Raw genomic sequence first — 16741 nt, forward strand, 5'->3', positions numbered from 1 at the left:
CATTCAGCCGCTCTGCTCCTTGCTGTGGAACTCGCTATCACCTCAGCTTAGAAACATTCATTCACTCCCCCACTTCAAAGCACAAGTGAAAACACATCTGTTTAAGACTGCCTATTCCTGCTGAAACCTGTTGCTCTTTTTATTGATTTTATCTACTTTTATTGTTGATTTTTTATTGGACTTTGTATAATTCTGTACGGTGTCATTGAGTGTCAAGAAAGGCGCCTTGAAATAAAATTTATTATTATTATTATTATTATAAAAGCTCACTCTTTCCAACACAGAAGATAGATAATTTCCAAAGGGAAATTATTTATCATCTGCTCAAATACATTACATAAGATTACAGTTATCACAGACAGCACAACACTCATGCGCAGCAGGTAGGATATACAAGGAGTTTATGACATACAAAACAACTGCATAGACAAACACATACTAAAACTAACAAACGAAAAAGAAGAGTGCTGAAATTGATCAATGTTGAAGGGTCCATGCTTCTCAATGAGATCAATTGCCCAGTGCACTTTGACAGACAAAACCTCTGGGCCACTCACAAAGGTCCTCATCAAGGTACTGGCCTATCACTGAATATAGATGCAGCTGAAGCAGTGGATGTAGCTGTGTCACTGGATTCAACTGGAAGTGTATCACTGGATGCAGATGCAGTTTGGTATACTGAATGTAGCTGGACGTGTATCACTTGATGTAGCTGCAGCTGTATCACTGGATGTAGCTGGAAGTGTATCACTGGATGTAACTGGATCATTGGATGCAGCTGCAGCTCGAGGTATCACTGGCTGCAGCTGAAGGTGTGTCATTGGATGCAGCTGGAGGTGTATCACTGGATGTAGGTGGAGGTGTATCGCTGAAACAGATCAATAATCTGGGCTCATGATGAATATTTAACACCTGAATTATTGCCATATAATAAAACGATGGTAAAGGACATGCCAGTACACAGTAGCTAGCTTACAGTGTACTGCACATCAACTTCTAGCTTCAACCTCTTCATAAAGTTTGCAGACGACACGACTGTGGTGGGTCTCATGAACAATAATGAGACAGCTTACAGAAATGAAGTGAGCTGCCTGGCTATGTGGTGCAAGGACAACAATCTCCATCTGAATGTAGAAAAGACAAGATTGTTGTGGACTTCAGGAGAGCAAGCACCCAGCATGCTCCGCTAACCATCAACGGTGCTGCAGTGGAAAGGGTCAGCAGCACCAAGTTCCTGGGTGTGCACATCTCCGAAGACTTGTCCTGGGGCCGCAACACCGCATCACTGGCCAAAAAGCCCAACAGCGTCTCTACTTCCTCCGCAAACTGAGGAGAGCAAGAGCCCCACCCCCCATCTTGTTCACCTTCTACAGTGGCACCATCGAGAGCATCCTGACCAGCTGCATCACTGTGTGGTACGGCGCCTGCACTGTTTCCTGCCATAAGACACTGCAGCACATCGTGAGAGCAGCTGAAAAGATCACTGGTGTCTCTCTCCCTTCCCTCACAGACATTTATAACACCCATGTCACCCGCAAAGCCATCAGCATTGCAGGTGATCCCACCCACCCCTCTCACAGCCTTTTCAGCCTGCTACCATCAGGTAGGAGACTGCCGAGTCTGCGGGTCAAAACCAGCAGGCTGAAGGACAGCTTCTTTCACCAGGTGGTCAAGGAGGCTCAACTCCCTCCCTGCTCTGCCCCTGCCACAGCCTTGAACTCTACCTGCACCCTTTTCTGCCCTCCCTCTAGCACCTGACTACATCGCTCTCTTTCTCCCACCGTCAACTCAGGGAATGCGCACACGTCACTTCCCCTACGCGATTATGAGTGTATAGAGATGTTGACCGTCCCTATGTGTTTCGTCTCATACTCTGTGCTGTACTGTCTGTTGTACTGCCTATGTTGTGCTGCCTGTTGTACCAAGTGTGTACTGCCTGTTTACCGTGGGTCTGAGAGGACTGCAATTTCATCTGTGCTGTATGTCGTGCATATATGGTACATTTGACAATAAAGCTGACTTTGATTTTACACTATTGTTTAATGTATTGTGCAAATAAACATTCAATAAACATGGCCGGAAACTTGAACATAATTAAAACAGACTGAATTCGTAACGCAAATAAGCCCAGTAGGTGTAATCTAAAACACTGATGTGAAAGGGTGTCAATATTTCATTTATAGTCAGTAATATGACGGTGTTGTTTGATGAGTAAAGTACATGTACAAGCTAAAAAACATTGCTTGTTCCGCTAATGAAACAGCTCACTAACCACTGCAACAGTGAAATAAGACAGCTAACATTGATGGACATACAGTATTTGCATGTTGTTACTTTTAATCACAAGGGGTGTGGGCAAGTTCACTTGACATTGGCAGATTTGGTGTAATGCTGGGTTGAGTCAAAAATGCTGACGCAGATGTGCTGTGATGAAAACTGATGACTATCCCCATGTTAGGGATGTCAAACGATTTCACAGTGCATTTATCTTCCTTTATCCATTCGAGACGCTCATCAAACTAAATATGTAGGATCCACGAGCCAGTCATCAGAGAATTTACATTTACTCTTCCGAGTTCTAACACGACCATACTAGGAAATTTGAATAGCTTGCTCTCGGTTTGTCGACATCACTTGTCTGTTGTAGCAGCTGTCAAACTTGCAACACTTTGGCTGGCTGAGGGCTGGGCATTCAATTTGTCAATTGGGACGCGTAGCCAAGGATCTATTATGTGAATGTGTAGCCTACTGTGTGCTCTCACACAAATATTTTAGCTGTGTTACTAAGGTCCCACAACAGATCGAATCATTTCTTTTTTTAGATATTCACAATTTTATGTTTTAGAAAATAGAACAGTACGAATGATCTTGGAAAAAGGAATATTTTTCCATACAATTGTTTTAATTTTTCATACTTTTCCAGACTTGGAAATTTATGAAAACAAATTACAAACTTACCATACTAGCGGAGGAACCCTGTGTCTCAGTATCTGAAGTAGGACACCAGGTTTGTTAAAGCAGCTTGTATAGCAACATACTTCAAACACAACAACATTTTAGTCTGCTTTGTACTTTGGAGACTGAAGTTTATGCATTATGCAAGTTTTGGGGACATTGTCATTGCATTATTTACCAACATTCTTTCTGTGTCTGTGTGAGAAGCATGGATGAGCCACACCCTCGGTAGGAGCACAGGCAGAGCAGGAGAGTAAATGATCGGGACAGAAACACAACAGAAGACTCATTCTCTGCTGGAAGGAAACAAGATTCATTCTGTAAATTACCGTATTTTCCACAATATAAGGCGCACCTAAAAGCCTAAGATTTTCTCATAAACTCGTAGTGCGCCTAAAATCCGGTGTGTCTTATATATGGATTAATATTCATATTAATATTGGTTAAAAACATGATTGCTGAAAAAAAGCCGGCAGTCTGGCCGCCAGTCATGCTGCACTCCGCCACCAGAAGAGCACCTTCACAAGGCACTCGGGCCTACGCCCCCTAACAACGGTAGTCAAGGGTCATCACCGAAGTCCCGGCTCTGACTGAGCTGCTCTCTGACGGTAGAGCAGACTGTAGGAGCACCGGTGATTACGTAGCAAAACATAAGGAACTTTCAACCCTAACGCTAACCCTAAGGAACTTTCAACAATTCTATTAATAAAGTTTGACTGACTGATCTCAGTATTTCCTAACTATTTGGCATCGGAAATAACCCACCTTAAACTTAATTGGTCTAAAAAATGCCATTGTGCTGTCATCTGGAATCTAGTGACGGTCCATTCTATTAGTCTGTGGAAACACACAGCGAAACTGGCATAAAGGTGAATGAAAGACCCTCAAAGCTGATCTTCCAGCCTTTTCTGAAATTTCAAGAGCAGTCACTGCTAGACAAGGGTGTCTACTGTACTGCAATTGATTTACAAATGTAGTTGACAGCTCTGGGCGGGCGGCGGAGGGGCACATTCAGGCTTGTGTATTCTGTCTGCAGCAACGTGCGGTGAGATTCACGGCGGTGAGACACCGACGTTAAAGTCAGTTCTAGGAGTAAAACAGCGTCATATTTGCCAGTAAATTAGCAGCCTGACATTAAAAACTAGTTAAAAAATTGTTTAGGACACACAGCAGCAAATAGCTGCACATAGCTGCACCTCACCTCCAACTGGACTACCGATCGAAACAATATTTAATTAATAAATGACGACGAAGCCGACGAACGTCGGAGCCTAAATATCTGCTTCGAATTTCAGATCAGGAAATAATCCACTCTGTTCGCACTGACTGCACTCGTAATGAATTTAACCAGTTTTTACTGTCAGGTTTTTTAATATGCGTGTTGACTTCTTTCTAAGATGGCAAAGTGATCAAGTCTCCTTCAGGCTCAGAATGGCTTATCGACATAACAATAGGGGCCATTCAAAGGTAGTCAGGAAGTCATGAATGCAATCATTACTGCCTGAGCAGCGCGGCTCTATCTAGTGGACGGATTGCGTAACTAAGGCCGCTGAAGTTTATCAAATACATTTTATTCATTTTTTATTGTGTGCGCCTTATAATCTGGTGCGCCTTATATATGAAATAAATTATAAAACAAATTATTGAGGGTGCATCTTATAGTCCAAAGCGCCTTATAGTGCGGAAAATATTGTACTTATTTTTATTACTGTCAGGAAGACACTTTTATTCAACCTGAGTAAAGCTTTTGTTACAAACATGTCAACTGACGGGCTTCTCCCTTGTGTGGATTCTCATGTGCTCTCTTAAATGTACCCCCTGCCTAAATCCTTTACTGCACACTGAACAGCTGAAGGGTCTTTCATCTGTATGGATTCTCATGTGCCGCCTTAGATGTCCATCATGTCTAAATCTTTCACCACACTCTGAACACCCGAAGGGTTTCTCTCCTGTATGGACTCTCATGTGCACTCTTAGATTTCCACCCCGACTAAACCCTTTACTGCACAGTGAACACCTGAAGGGTTTCTCTCCTGTGTGGGTTTTCATGTGTTGTCTCAGGTTTCCATCGTGACTAAAACCTTTACCACACACTAAACAACTGAAGGGTTTCTCTCCTGTGTGGCTTCTCATGTGTAGTCTTAGATGTCCACTATACCTAAATACTTTACTACAGACTGAACAAGTGAAAGACTTCTCATCTCTGTGGGTTCTCATGTGCCTATAAAAATGTGATCTGAGTGAAACACTCACTTTACAAAGTGAACAGCTAAATGTTTTCTCCTTCGTCTGAGCTCCACTGTGTTGGTGCAGATGTTTCTTATCACCAGAGCTTAAACCACATTCAGGGGAACTAACTGGTGTAGTTCCAGGTTTGCATTCAAGTTCTTGGTTGTTTCTCAACTGGTTTGAGTCTGACTGAGGTTCACTGGTCTCCTCCGGGTCACAACTGTCTCCATCCTCTGGTTCAGAGTCTGACATCTGCTCTTCATCTGGTTGTAAATGTCCATCTGTCTCAATGTAACTGTTTGGTTCTGATTCTCCACACTCTTCTCCATCACCCTCTGTTTTCATCTCTTCATCCTGAAGCACTGAGGACTGAGGTATCTCTTCATCTTCGTCACTCTTCACAGGGACTGAAGAGAATGTAAACTCCGTGACATCGTCCTCCTCCTTCAGCCCTTGCAACTCCTTGTTATCCTGATTGGTCTGGACTTCTTCCTCTTCCTCTTTGATGTGTAGAGGATCTGGGGGGTCGTCCTGTTCTCGATTGGACCCTAAATCCTGCTGCTCAGGGTCAACCTCTTCTTTAGTCACCAACAGCACCTGGACATCTGAAAAACACAAATATATTAATTTATATTTGTTAGTGAAAGAGGACATGAAGGTTGTTGGTGTGAGAGAAGAGGATGCAGAAGACAGGGTTAGACGGAGGCAACTGATTCGCTGTTGTGACCCATAAAGGGAAAAGCCGAAAGGAAAAGAAGAAAAAGTCATAAATGTGATTGAATAAGTTGGAAAATACTCAAACTGATAATTTTGTGTCTTACAAACATACAAAACAATCTGAATTCTGAACGTAATTTCTGCAAAGGGCTTCCAAAACTTTTTCCTGATTTTTTATCCTACCAAAAGCTATGAAAGTGAAACTTCAATGTTACTAAATTATTGGAACTTTAATGGTAAACCAATGGTGTAGTAACCATTAACCAGTTTAACGAAAACATTTTGTGTTCATTTTAGCTCATAGCTCATCCAATTTCACCGTAGAGATGCAGATAGCAGCAACAGTGGGATGTTCAAAGTCCACTTCGCCAATCGTTTATTCAGTTCAACATAAACTGCGTATAGCCCTGTTTTCACTTGGAATTACATTTATTGGCTCCAAAGCTCTAGGTGCATTTCAGCTGATTAAAAGCTCAGTGTCTGCATCATTTTCAAGTAAGGGTACCCCATGCAATTATGGTCATCTGACCAGATCCCACTCCCTATTTTAGTTTCTTTTCCTGGAACAGTTAGCTTGTTCATCAGACTTGTACAGAAAGGTCAAGGAAGGGATGTCTCTACAACATTCTGACCCTTTTTGGACTTGACCTTGATTGCCATGACTGAGCGCTCACGATCACGGTCACCGTTCCCAGTGAGACCAATACTGCCACTATGAGAGATGCTCTGCTGCGAGGAAGTACGCAGGTGGTGGGTGATGTTCCCCAGGATTGCTCTGAACTTGGACATGGCCCTCCTCTTCAGAACTGTCTCAAAGAGTCCAGGTTCTGACTGATCAACCCCCTGATGAGTCTGTCCAGGCGTTTGGTATCCCTTTTCCTGGCCCCACCACCCCAACATACAGTGGCATAAGACAGCACACCGGCCACAATGCACCGATAGAACAAATGAATTAGCTCAGAGCTGATGTTGAAGGAAGCCATCCTCCTCAGAAAGTACATCCTACTCTGCCCCTTCCTCTACATACAGCCCAAGTTGTAGCAGTTCAGTCTGCTTTCCAGCTAGAGTACCATGTACTTGTATGTTTCCACAACCTCTACACAGTTTCAGTTCTAACTTTATTACCAAGATTCAGACCCTGTATAGAGACATTGAGAGTGTACTTAAGATTAACGGTGGCTTGAGTGCTCCTTTTAAGGTCCAAAGGGGCGTGAGACAGGGCTGTCCCGTCTCAGGAATGCTCTACTCTCTGGCACTAGAACCTGTTTTAAACCAGTTGAGAACAAGAATTTTCCTGGTTCCTCTTGTAGTTTCAAAATGTCTGCATATGCTGATGATATTATTGTTGCAATCAAAGACTGGCATGATATAAGCTCTTTGGAATGCACTGTACAGCTTTTTAGTGAGATCTCCTCCGCTAAAGTCAACTGGGCGAAGAGCGAGGCTCTTAACGGTGGGAGGTGGGCTGGACGAAATCAGATTCCCTGATAGACAATGATAAATAAATGAATTAAAATACCTTGGAGTGTACAGTGCGCCCTCGGTCTTTGCGATTAATGCGTTCCAGGAACAACACGCAATTGAGGAATCCGTGATCCAGGTCGCGATTTATTTATCTCATTATTTATGGTAATTTAAACATTTATGAACCCTCCTCATACTGATATTAAACTACCTATCTGTATTACCTTTTCCCACACTCTGATAGACTGTTTAAAGCACTTTTGTGTCTCAAAAGTCTGAGATTGACGGAAAGAGCGCACTTCCGGATACCGTCAGCCAACAGAATTTGCGTACGGTATCACGTGACTGCCGACCAAAAATCCGCAATGAGGTGGAGTCGCAATCATTGATGCGCGATCGCGTGAAGGAAAACTGTATTACAAAAAAGAACTGGGAAAACGTTTTAGAGAAAATGGAAGGCTAAAAACCTGGAAATGGATTTTATCAGAACTATCTTTTAGAGGTCGAGTTTTAATTATAAAGAACTTGGTTGCATCAAGGTTGTGGCACCGACTGTCCTGTGTTGAACCCCACCAATATTGCTAAAACAAACCCAAGCAGTGTTGTTGACTTTTTTTGGGGACTGCGATCATTGGGTCTTTCAGAACGCCTTTTTTCTGCCCAAGGAGGAGGGAGGGCAGGGACTCATCCATCTGACCAGCAGAAGTGCTGCGTTCAGCTGCAATTCATTCATTGGCTCCTGACTGGCCTTGAGGACTTGGTGTGGCAGCCCACAACACAGGCAATACTGGCCCAGTGGTGGGTCGGGGACTCGATTGATTGCTGTACTTAATGGACCTGAAAAACAAAAGACTGGGAGGTCTTCTATGTTTTTATCAGAGTCTTTTTGAAATCTGGGGACTTTTGTTCAGGAAGAGGCCACAGAATTTTAAATCACTCTATTGGTTTTTAAAGGAACCTGTTATCAAAGGAGGACTTTTCAATGTAACAACTTTAGCAGGAACAACAGTGGAGTCCAAATTTATCGCGGCTAAAATTTCCACGTTTGGAAATTGGTGGCGATGTGTGTATCCAACCTGGATGGCGCTGCTGCTCCATCTTCTACCATGGGTTTGACCTCAGTTAGATTCATCCGAAGACTGTCGAGGAGCTGGAAGAGCCAACTCAACCCACAGCAACTGACTTTGATAAACTCTTATTGTAGAGGCCTATCAAACTGGACTCATATTGACCCTTTCCCAGTAAAGTTTGTCTCTTTGCTCTAACGACTCTGTATCAGACCCGATCAGCCTCAGTGACTGTAATGGAAAAAACATGTACAAATTGATGGTAAAGGTTCTAAACCAGGGGTCACCAAATGGCAGACCGGAGTCTGGATCCGGACCACGTGATGGTTCTGTCCGGACCCGTGACCACTCCATGATAAATTCAAGGGGAGTAGATTTTCTTGGAGAATTTCTTTTGACGGTTGCGGCTACAGACGGCGGGCACTGCTCCTCCAGTTAACATGGTAATAGCCCTACTCAGTTCAGCCAATCAAATCGTTTGTTTACATGCTCTGTCAGCGCACCTGGAAGTAAGACAGCTTGCTGCCGCTACCACTGTGACTTTACCGTTACAGAGGAGCACAGAGGAAGGGAGACAGTGAAGATAGCATAGCTCCAAAACAAAGGAAGTAAATGACGAAAACCTCTGGTTAATAATGAGTATAAGGAGAAATTTATGTTTATTCTTCCGTCAGGCAGTTCAAAACCATTGTGCCTCATATGTGCCGAACACGTAGCATTAATTGAAAGTGGTAACGTGAAGCGCCACTATGAAACAAAGCAGAGCTTTTGAGCAAAGTTATCACCTGAAGTCCCAGCTGAGGGCAAAATAACCGAGCAAAATGCAAACGAATGTTCACTACAGAGAGGGCAGAATTATTAGGCAAGTTGAATTTTTGAGGATTAATTTTATTATTGAACAACCATGTTCTTAATGAACCTAAAAGACTCATTAATATCAAAGCTGAATATTTTTGGAAGTTGGAGTGGGGCTTTTTTAGTTTTAGTTATTTTAGGAGGATATCTGTGTGTGCAGGTGAGGATTGAACGGATGGCAAACGACGCTTTCCGTCCATATCATGAAATTTATGAGGAGAAAAAGAAACGAACAATTCAGACAAAGCTCACAATGTTTATGAAAAGATCGTGTCCCGCTCCCACCAACCCACGCGCTGCCCCAGCTGATGACCCGGACGACCCACAGCCAAGCACCAGCACCAGGGATGCTGGATTGAATTTTTACTTAAAAGTCGATTTACGACCAAGTCGAATTACGACCAATGTGTCGGGACCAATCGCAGTCGTAAGTCGACGACTACCTGTATACATTTATGACACACAAAAACAAAACAAAAAAATCAGTGACCTACATAGCCACCTTTCTTTGCAAGGACACTCAAAAGCCTCAACATTGTGTGCTATACCAACCACAGCCTCCCTGTTAAGAGAGGTGTACTGTTTTCCCTCCTTGTAAATCTCACATTTGATGAGGGACCACAGGTTCTTTATGGGGTTCAGATCAGGTGAAAAAGGAGGCCATGTCGTTAGTTTTTCTTCTTTTAGACCCTTTCTACCAGCCACGCAGTGGAGTACTTGGATGTGTGTGATGGAGCATTGTCCTGCATGAAAATCATGTTTTTCTTGAAGGATGCGGACTTCTTTCTGTACCACTGCTTGAAGAAGGTGTCTCCCAGGAACTGGCAGTAGGACTGGGAGTTGAGCTTGAGTCCATCCTCAACCCGAAAAGGCCCCACAAGCTCATCTTTGATGATACTAGCCCATTCCAGCACCCCACATCCACCTTGCTGGCGTCTGAGTCGGACTGGAGCTCTCTGCACTTTACCGATCCAGCCACGGGCCCATCCATCTGGCCCATCATGACTCATTCTCATTTCATCAGTCTATAAAACCTTAGAAAAATCAGTCTTGAATATTTCTTGGTCCAGTCTTAACGTTTCATCTTGTGTGTCTTGTTCAGTGGTGGTTGTTTATCAGCCTTTCTTACCTTGGCCATGTCTATGAGTATTGCACACCTTGTGCTTTTGGGCACTCCAGTGATGTTGCATCTCTGAAAAATATGGCAAAACTGGTGACAAGTGGCATCTTGCATGCTTGACTGGTGGCAAGTGGTATCTTGCCTGCTTGACTTTTCTCAGTTCATGGGCAATTATTTTGCGCCTTGGTTTTTCAACACGCTTCTTGCGACCCTGTTGACTATTTTGAATGAAACGCTTGATTGTTCGATGATCACGCTTCAGAAGCTTGGTAATTTTAAGATTGCTGCATCCCTCTGCAATATATCTCAAATTTTCGATTTTTCGGAGCCTGTCAAGTCTCTCTTCTGACCCATTTTGCCAAAGGAAAGGAGGTTGCCTAATAATTATGCACAGTAATAGTCACCTGCACACAGATATCCTCCTAAAATAGCTGAAATTAAAAAATCCCCACTCCAACTTCCAAAAGTATTCAGCTTTGATATTAATGAGTCTTTTGGGTTCATTAAGAACATGGTTGTTGTTCAATAATAAAATTAATCCTCAAAAATACAACTTGTCTAATAATTCTGCACTCCCTGTAAAGGCATGGTGGATATAAAAAATCTTTTATTGAGGGACAGTTGTGAAGGAGTGCTTGAACGCTATTGTTGAGACATCATTTGAAGGAAAACAGAAAGATGAGATATGTGAAAAAATCAAACAAATCCTGATGTCCACACCAACCAGAAAATCAGAAATATCAACAGCTTGATGCAGCTATTGAGAGTGCACCATGCATGTCTTTAAGCCATTGATGAGTACAGATGTTACTGATGATGCCCAGCTTTTGTGTGTGTCAGGTTCCTTCACAAAGGAGCTCTTTGCTGGGTGTAACACCACTAACACACACAAGAGAAGGTGAAATGTATGTAGCAATAACAGAGATGCTGACAAAGAGGGACATAGTAGGTGGTCTCTGTGACCACAGATGGGGACATGGTGGGAAAGAGAGGGGGGCTGTGCCCTGGATGAAAGAGGACAACCCAGGTACCATTCCAAAGGGTTATTTAGCTCTGTTTGCACTTTTTGTAATTCTGAGGTTTGTGTGTGCTCTTCAATCTTACATAAAGGCTTCAGATTTATTTGCCTGCGTCTACTTTTATTTATGGTAAAAGAGCAGGTTGTGCACTTAGTTAAATAATATCCAACATCGAAAATTGATATTAACTGAAACATGGACATAGGGGCTGGCTATAAGACACAAACTGGACTTGGGTTCTGACCTTATACTATGAGGAAATTTTAATAACCGGACCTCCGTGACTTTCAATTGAATACCCCTGTTCTAAACAATGATTAACTTAAAGATCGAGTTGACACACTGTGGAGGGTTCACCTGGGGCTGATGGCGAATGTGAAACCTTCTTGGGAGTCTTTCTACAAGCAGTTGTTAACAAAGAGGGTTGGAGATCTCAAAGGGAGGATTTTACATGGCTCTGTAGCCATCAACAGTTTTATTGCAGTTTTGAATCCAAATGTGTTGCAAAACTGTCCGTTCTGTTCTCACAACAAAGCTATTTTCACTGCTTCCTGGACTGTCAGAGACACAACAATCTATTTCTGTTTTTAGATGGAATATGTCTCTCATTCAGTCTTGTTTTTGACAGATATACATTATAGGTTTGAAACGCAGGAAGAATTTAAAAAAAAGGATTGGAAGATTCTAAACTTTCTTCTGGGCCAAGCAAAGATGGCAATATATCTAAGCAGAAAGGAAAAGGCTGAAGGTTCGTTTGACTGCAGTGTAGAAGCCATTTTAAGAAGACTGCGTCAACCAAGAATCAGAATAGATTTGAACTATTCCAGAGCTATGAATGATTTACATACTTTTACGAACCTATGGTGTGTCAAGGGTGTCTTATGTTCCGTGTTAAATGGGGAACTCATGTTCAGTCAGTGTTTGGTTTAATTCAAGTATATTTTGCCCACATTTCATATGATAGGTTTTTTTGAAGTGTGTGTTCATGTTTGAGTGAATCTCTCTTGGATGTTGTTACCATAACTATCTTTTCATATCGATTTCCTGAGTATACAGTGGTGGTCAAAAGTTTACATACGCTTGTAAAGAACATAGTGTCATGGCTATCTTGAGTTTCCAGTCATTTCTATAAATCAGATTTTTATCTGATAGAATTATTGGAACAGATACTTCCTTGTCACAAAAAACAATTATGAAGTTTGATTTTTTTAAATGACTTTATTATGAGTAAACGGAAAATGTGACCAAATCAGCTGGGTCAAAAATATACATACAGCAATGCTAATATTTGGTTACATGTCCCTTGGCCATTTTTACTTCAATTAGGTGCTTTTGGTAGCCATCCACAAGCTTCTGGCAACTTTCTGGTTGAATCTTTGACCACTCCTCTTGACAGAATTAGTGGAGTTCAGTTAAATTTGTTGGCTTTCTGACATGGACTTGTTTCTTCAGCATTGTCCACATGTTCTAAATGGGGTTTAAGTCAGGACTTTGGGAAGGCCATTCTAAAACCTTAGTTCTAGCCTGATTTAGCCATTCCACTACCACTTTTGATATGTGTTTGGGGTCATTGTCCTGCTGAAACAACCACCTGCGCCCACGACCCAACCTTCGGGCTGATGACTTTAGGTTTTCTTGAAGAAATTGAAGGTAATCCTCCTTCTTCACTGTCCCATTGACTCTCTGTAAAGCACCAGTTCCATTGGCAGCAAAACAGGCCCACAGCATAATACTACCACCACCGTGCTTGGTGGTAGGCATGGTGTTCTGGGGGTAAAAGGCCTCACCTTTTCTCCTCCAAACATATTGCTGGGCATTTTGACCAAACAGCTCGATTTTTGTTTCATCTGACCACAGAGCTTTCCTCCAAAGGGTCTTATCTTTGTTCATGTGATCAGCAGTAAACTTTAGTCGAGCCATAAGGTGCCGCTTTTGGAGCAAAGGCTTTCTTCTTGCAAGGCAGCCTCTTAGTCCATGGCGATGCAAAACACGCTTAACTGTAGACACTGACACCCGTGTTCCAGCAGCTTCTAATTCTTGGCAGATCTGCTTTTTGGTGCTCCTGGTTGACTCTTCACCGTCCTGACCAGTTTTCTCTCAGCAGCAGGTGACTGCTTGTGTTTTCTTCCTGATTGTGGCAGTGACAAAACAGTGCCATGCACTTGATACTTACAAACAATTGTTTGCACTGTTGCTCTTGGAACCTGTAGCTGCTTTGAAATGGCTCCAAGTGACTTTCCTGACTTATTCAAGTCAATGATTCTTTTTCAGATCTGTGCTGAGCTCCTTTGACTTTCCCATTGTAGCGATTGTGGGTGTTTTTATCCAATGAGCCCTTTTTAAATGGCCTCAGAGAAGTCACCAGCTGTAGTCACTCATGATCACTCACAAGAAGTTAAGAGGCCATGCTATGAAGCTCATATCATTGACACAACTCATTCATGTTACTGTATGTATATTTTTGACCCAGCAGATTTGGTCACACTTTCAGTTTACCCATAATAAAATCATAAAAGAATCAAACTTCATGAATTTTTTTTGTGACAAAGAAGTATCTGTTCCAATCACTATATCAGAGAAAAATCAGAGTTGTAGAAATAACTGGAAACTCAAGACAGCCATGACATTATGTTCTTTACAAATGTATGTAAACTTTTGACCACCACTGTATGTGATTTAAAAAATCAAAATCTTTCTCAAGAGTTTTATAGATTGAAAAAACTAAGAGAAATAGTAAAAGACATGATTATAGAAGAGATGATTGTGGACAACGGATGATTGTTTTTCTTTCGTAATTTTGTCTGTTTTTTCTAGTTTGATAAATGTTAAAAGGTTAGATGTTTTCTGTTCAGAAAATGCACAGTACTATTGAAAATCCTCTTTACGTGAATCTCTTTTGGATTTTGTCACTGATTATTTTGTAATTTGACTTTTATGAGTAAACATGATGTTAAAAACTGGTTCAGACCACTGAGATTCCAACACACAGCAGAGGACTGAGTTTAAATGCATGGATATTTTTTTATTACAATTGATGCTACAGGACATGTTGATTTTTCAGTTGAGGACATTACTTTTTCTGGCTGTTCCTGACCTGTAGAAAAAGGTTTTCTGTTAAATATGAGTTCAGAAAATCTGCAAGAAGAGCCTTTGAAAATAAATGTAAATGATATAACAGGTCAAGGTGAATGACCGCCCTCCAGAGCCTGGGTCCTGCCCGGAGTTTCTTCCTCAATGAGCGAGTTTTTCCCTGCCACCGTCCCTTATGCTTGCTCTGGAGAGCATTGTTAGCTTTCTATCTGTTGAGCGCTTTGAAATGTCTTCAGATGTGATTAAGCGCTATATAAATAAAAGTTGATTGATTGATATAACACAAACAGTCTGGCCCTCAACTTGTACCAATGTTTTAAATTTTGCCTCACTGTGTATTTTGGTTCAACGCCCCTGAAGGTAAACCCTGACCATTCCCCACAAACAAACCGTCAAGCAGAAATCTTTTCCCTCAACGGAAAGTTCACAAACGCTCCAAAAGTCCTGACATCTGTTCACTATTGAGAATGAATATTTAGTCACAATTATTCCTGGTCAGTAGAAAAGACACCCACAGGTCACTCCACTCCTAACTTCCTCTTTTCTCTCAGTCAACAATTGTTTTGGGGTTTTTTTAAAAACATACTGTAATTCATTCACTTTCATTTCACCTGGTGGCAACTGCTGCCCCTTGATCTGCAGCTCTCCTTCCTGATTGGTCTGGACTGTCTCATTTTCCTCTTTAATGTGTGGAGGTTCTGGGGGGTTGTCCTGGTGCAGATGGGACCTTAAATCCTGCTGCTCAGGGTCAACCTCTTCTTTAGTCACCACCAGCAGCTGGACGTCTGTGAATCATGAAATAAACACATCTTCAAGAGGCTGCTGACATTTAAACCTCACGACAACTTTCTAACAGTCAGTCAAAGTGTTTGAACATTTTAGTGAAGAACTCAGAATAAAATAATTAACATACCTGTAATTCAGCTCAACACTAAGTAAGGGTGAATCTAGTAAGTCATCAATGAATCATCAAAGAGTCATGAACAGTTACACAACTGTTTTGTTATCGTGACTGTGTGACGTCTGATAAAAACACACAAGGCAGAGAATCATGTCGACAACATTCTGGCACATCTAATGTCCCTGAATGATCTCCGTAGTGTCTCAGAGGACACTAACAGGTCCTGTGGACAAGGTCTGGACAGACCAGACAAAGTCCGGCAGACATATGGCTGACAGCAAAAAACAACTGAGTTGAATGTCTGAAGCTGAACCAAGGAAAGAACCGACAGGAACCGACCTGCTGTCTGTCGGTGGACCTGAGGACAGATGACAGTCTGGAGCCTCAGTGGTCCACGGAGCTCCGTGTTCTTTGCTAATGTTCTCACAAACTGCTCCATGATGTCTTCAGCAGCAGCAGCTAGTCTCCGGTGGACAAAGCTTTCAGTGTTTGGACGTCACACATTTGGACTCCTTCACAGCACAACTTTTCCTCTACACTCGATCCGTTTCGATCTTTTTGCTGATGGAGTGGAGCTCGTTTCCGGCTCGCAGGCTTCGTTAGCTTCAGGGGACGAGCTGATCCACGCGTGGAAGCGTTAAAGACAAAGGCATACAGCAGAGAATCTATTCAAACGCTCCGAGTCCACATTGAGACCGTTTAGCTCCATTAAAGTTCAACTCGCTCTTTGTCAAAGCTGAAACCTTTACCTCAGTGTGTCCGACTGAGGAGCGGCTTCCAGGCGCTGTCGCGGCGCGTGTTGATGACGTATGTCGTGACGTTATGTAGAACAAACTCAGAAAGCATGAAAAAATAAGGAAGTTTTTCAAAAGTGCAACTCCTTGGCATTTAGAAACACTAAAAGAAATGAAGAAAAAACATTTAACTGACGTGAATGCAGGAGGTCGTGGGTTTGAATCCCAGTTAGGACAAACACTATCCAGTTAACTTACTTAAATGCAGGATGTGGTGGTCAGTAAATGTTACTTTTATAGAGCAAGTGCAGAGAAATAAATATGGAATCACTCAGTTCTGAGGAAAAAAATATATCTGAGTGAGTGCTCGTCCAAGACTGGTGATTCCATACTTTTTGCTCGGGGTAGTATAATGATATTTATGGGAAAGAGTAGTTGAAGCTAAACTAAGGGCAGAAGTGAACATTTGTGAGCAGCAGTATGGTTTCATGCCAAAAAAGAGTACTACAGATGCAGTATTTGCTTTGTGGATGTTGATAGAGAAGCACAGAGAAGGCCAGAGGGAGCTGCATTGTGTTTTTGTAGATCTG

General features: G+C 42.2%; 1 protein-coding gene across 1 annotated transcript; it reads right to left on the minus strand.

Moving 5' to 3' along the window:
* Positions 1-328: 328 nt before the first annotated feature.
* Positions 329-16202, minus strand: LOC137595730 (zinc finger protein 3-like). The gene is made up of 3 exons (XM_068315979.1): positions 15757-16202; positions 15128-15301; positions 329-5789 (listed from the first exon to the last, which is right to left on the minus strand). The coding sequence occupies exons 1-3, from the start codon at positions 15854-15856 to the stop codon at positions 4717-4719; spliced, it is 1347 nt and encodes a 448-aa protein (XP_068172080.1). The 5' UTR covers positions 15857-16202; the 3' UTR covers positions 329-4716.
* Positions 16203-16741: the final 539 nt, after the last annotated feature.

The sequence above is a fragment of the Antennarius striatus genome, chromosome 5, assembly GCF_040054535.1.
Source record: "Antennarius striatus isolate MH-2024 chromosome 5, ASM4005453v1, whole genome shotgun sequence".
Taxonomy (NCBI): domain Eukaryota; kingdom Metazoa; phylum Chordata; class Actinopteri; order Lophiiformes; family Antennariidae; genus Antennarius; species Antennarius striatus.

Coding starts and splice junctions, on each gene's coding strand:
- LOC137595730 (XM_068315979.1), bottom strand. CDS start 15,856: ATGGAGCAGTTTGTGAGAACATTAGCAAAGAACACGGAGCTCCGTGGA. Junction 15,302..15,756: donor GGTCCACCGACAGACAGCAG/GTCGGTTCCTGT, acceptor CATGATTCACAG/ACGTCCAGCTGCTGGTGGTG. Junction 5,790..15,127: donor GGGGCAGCAGTTGCCACCAG/GTGAAATGAAAG, acceptor TGTGTTTTTCAG/ATGTCCAGGTGCTGTTGGTG.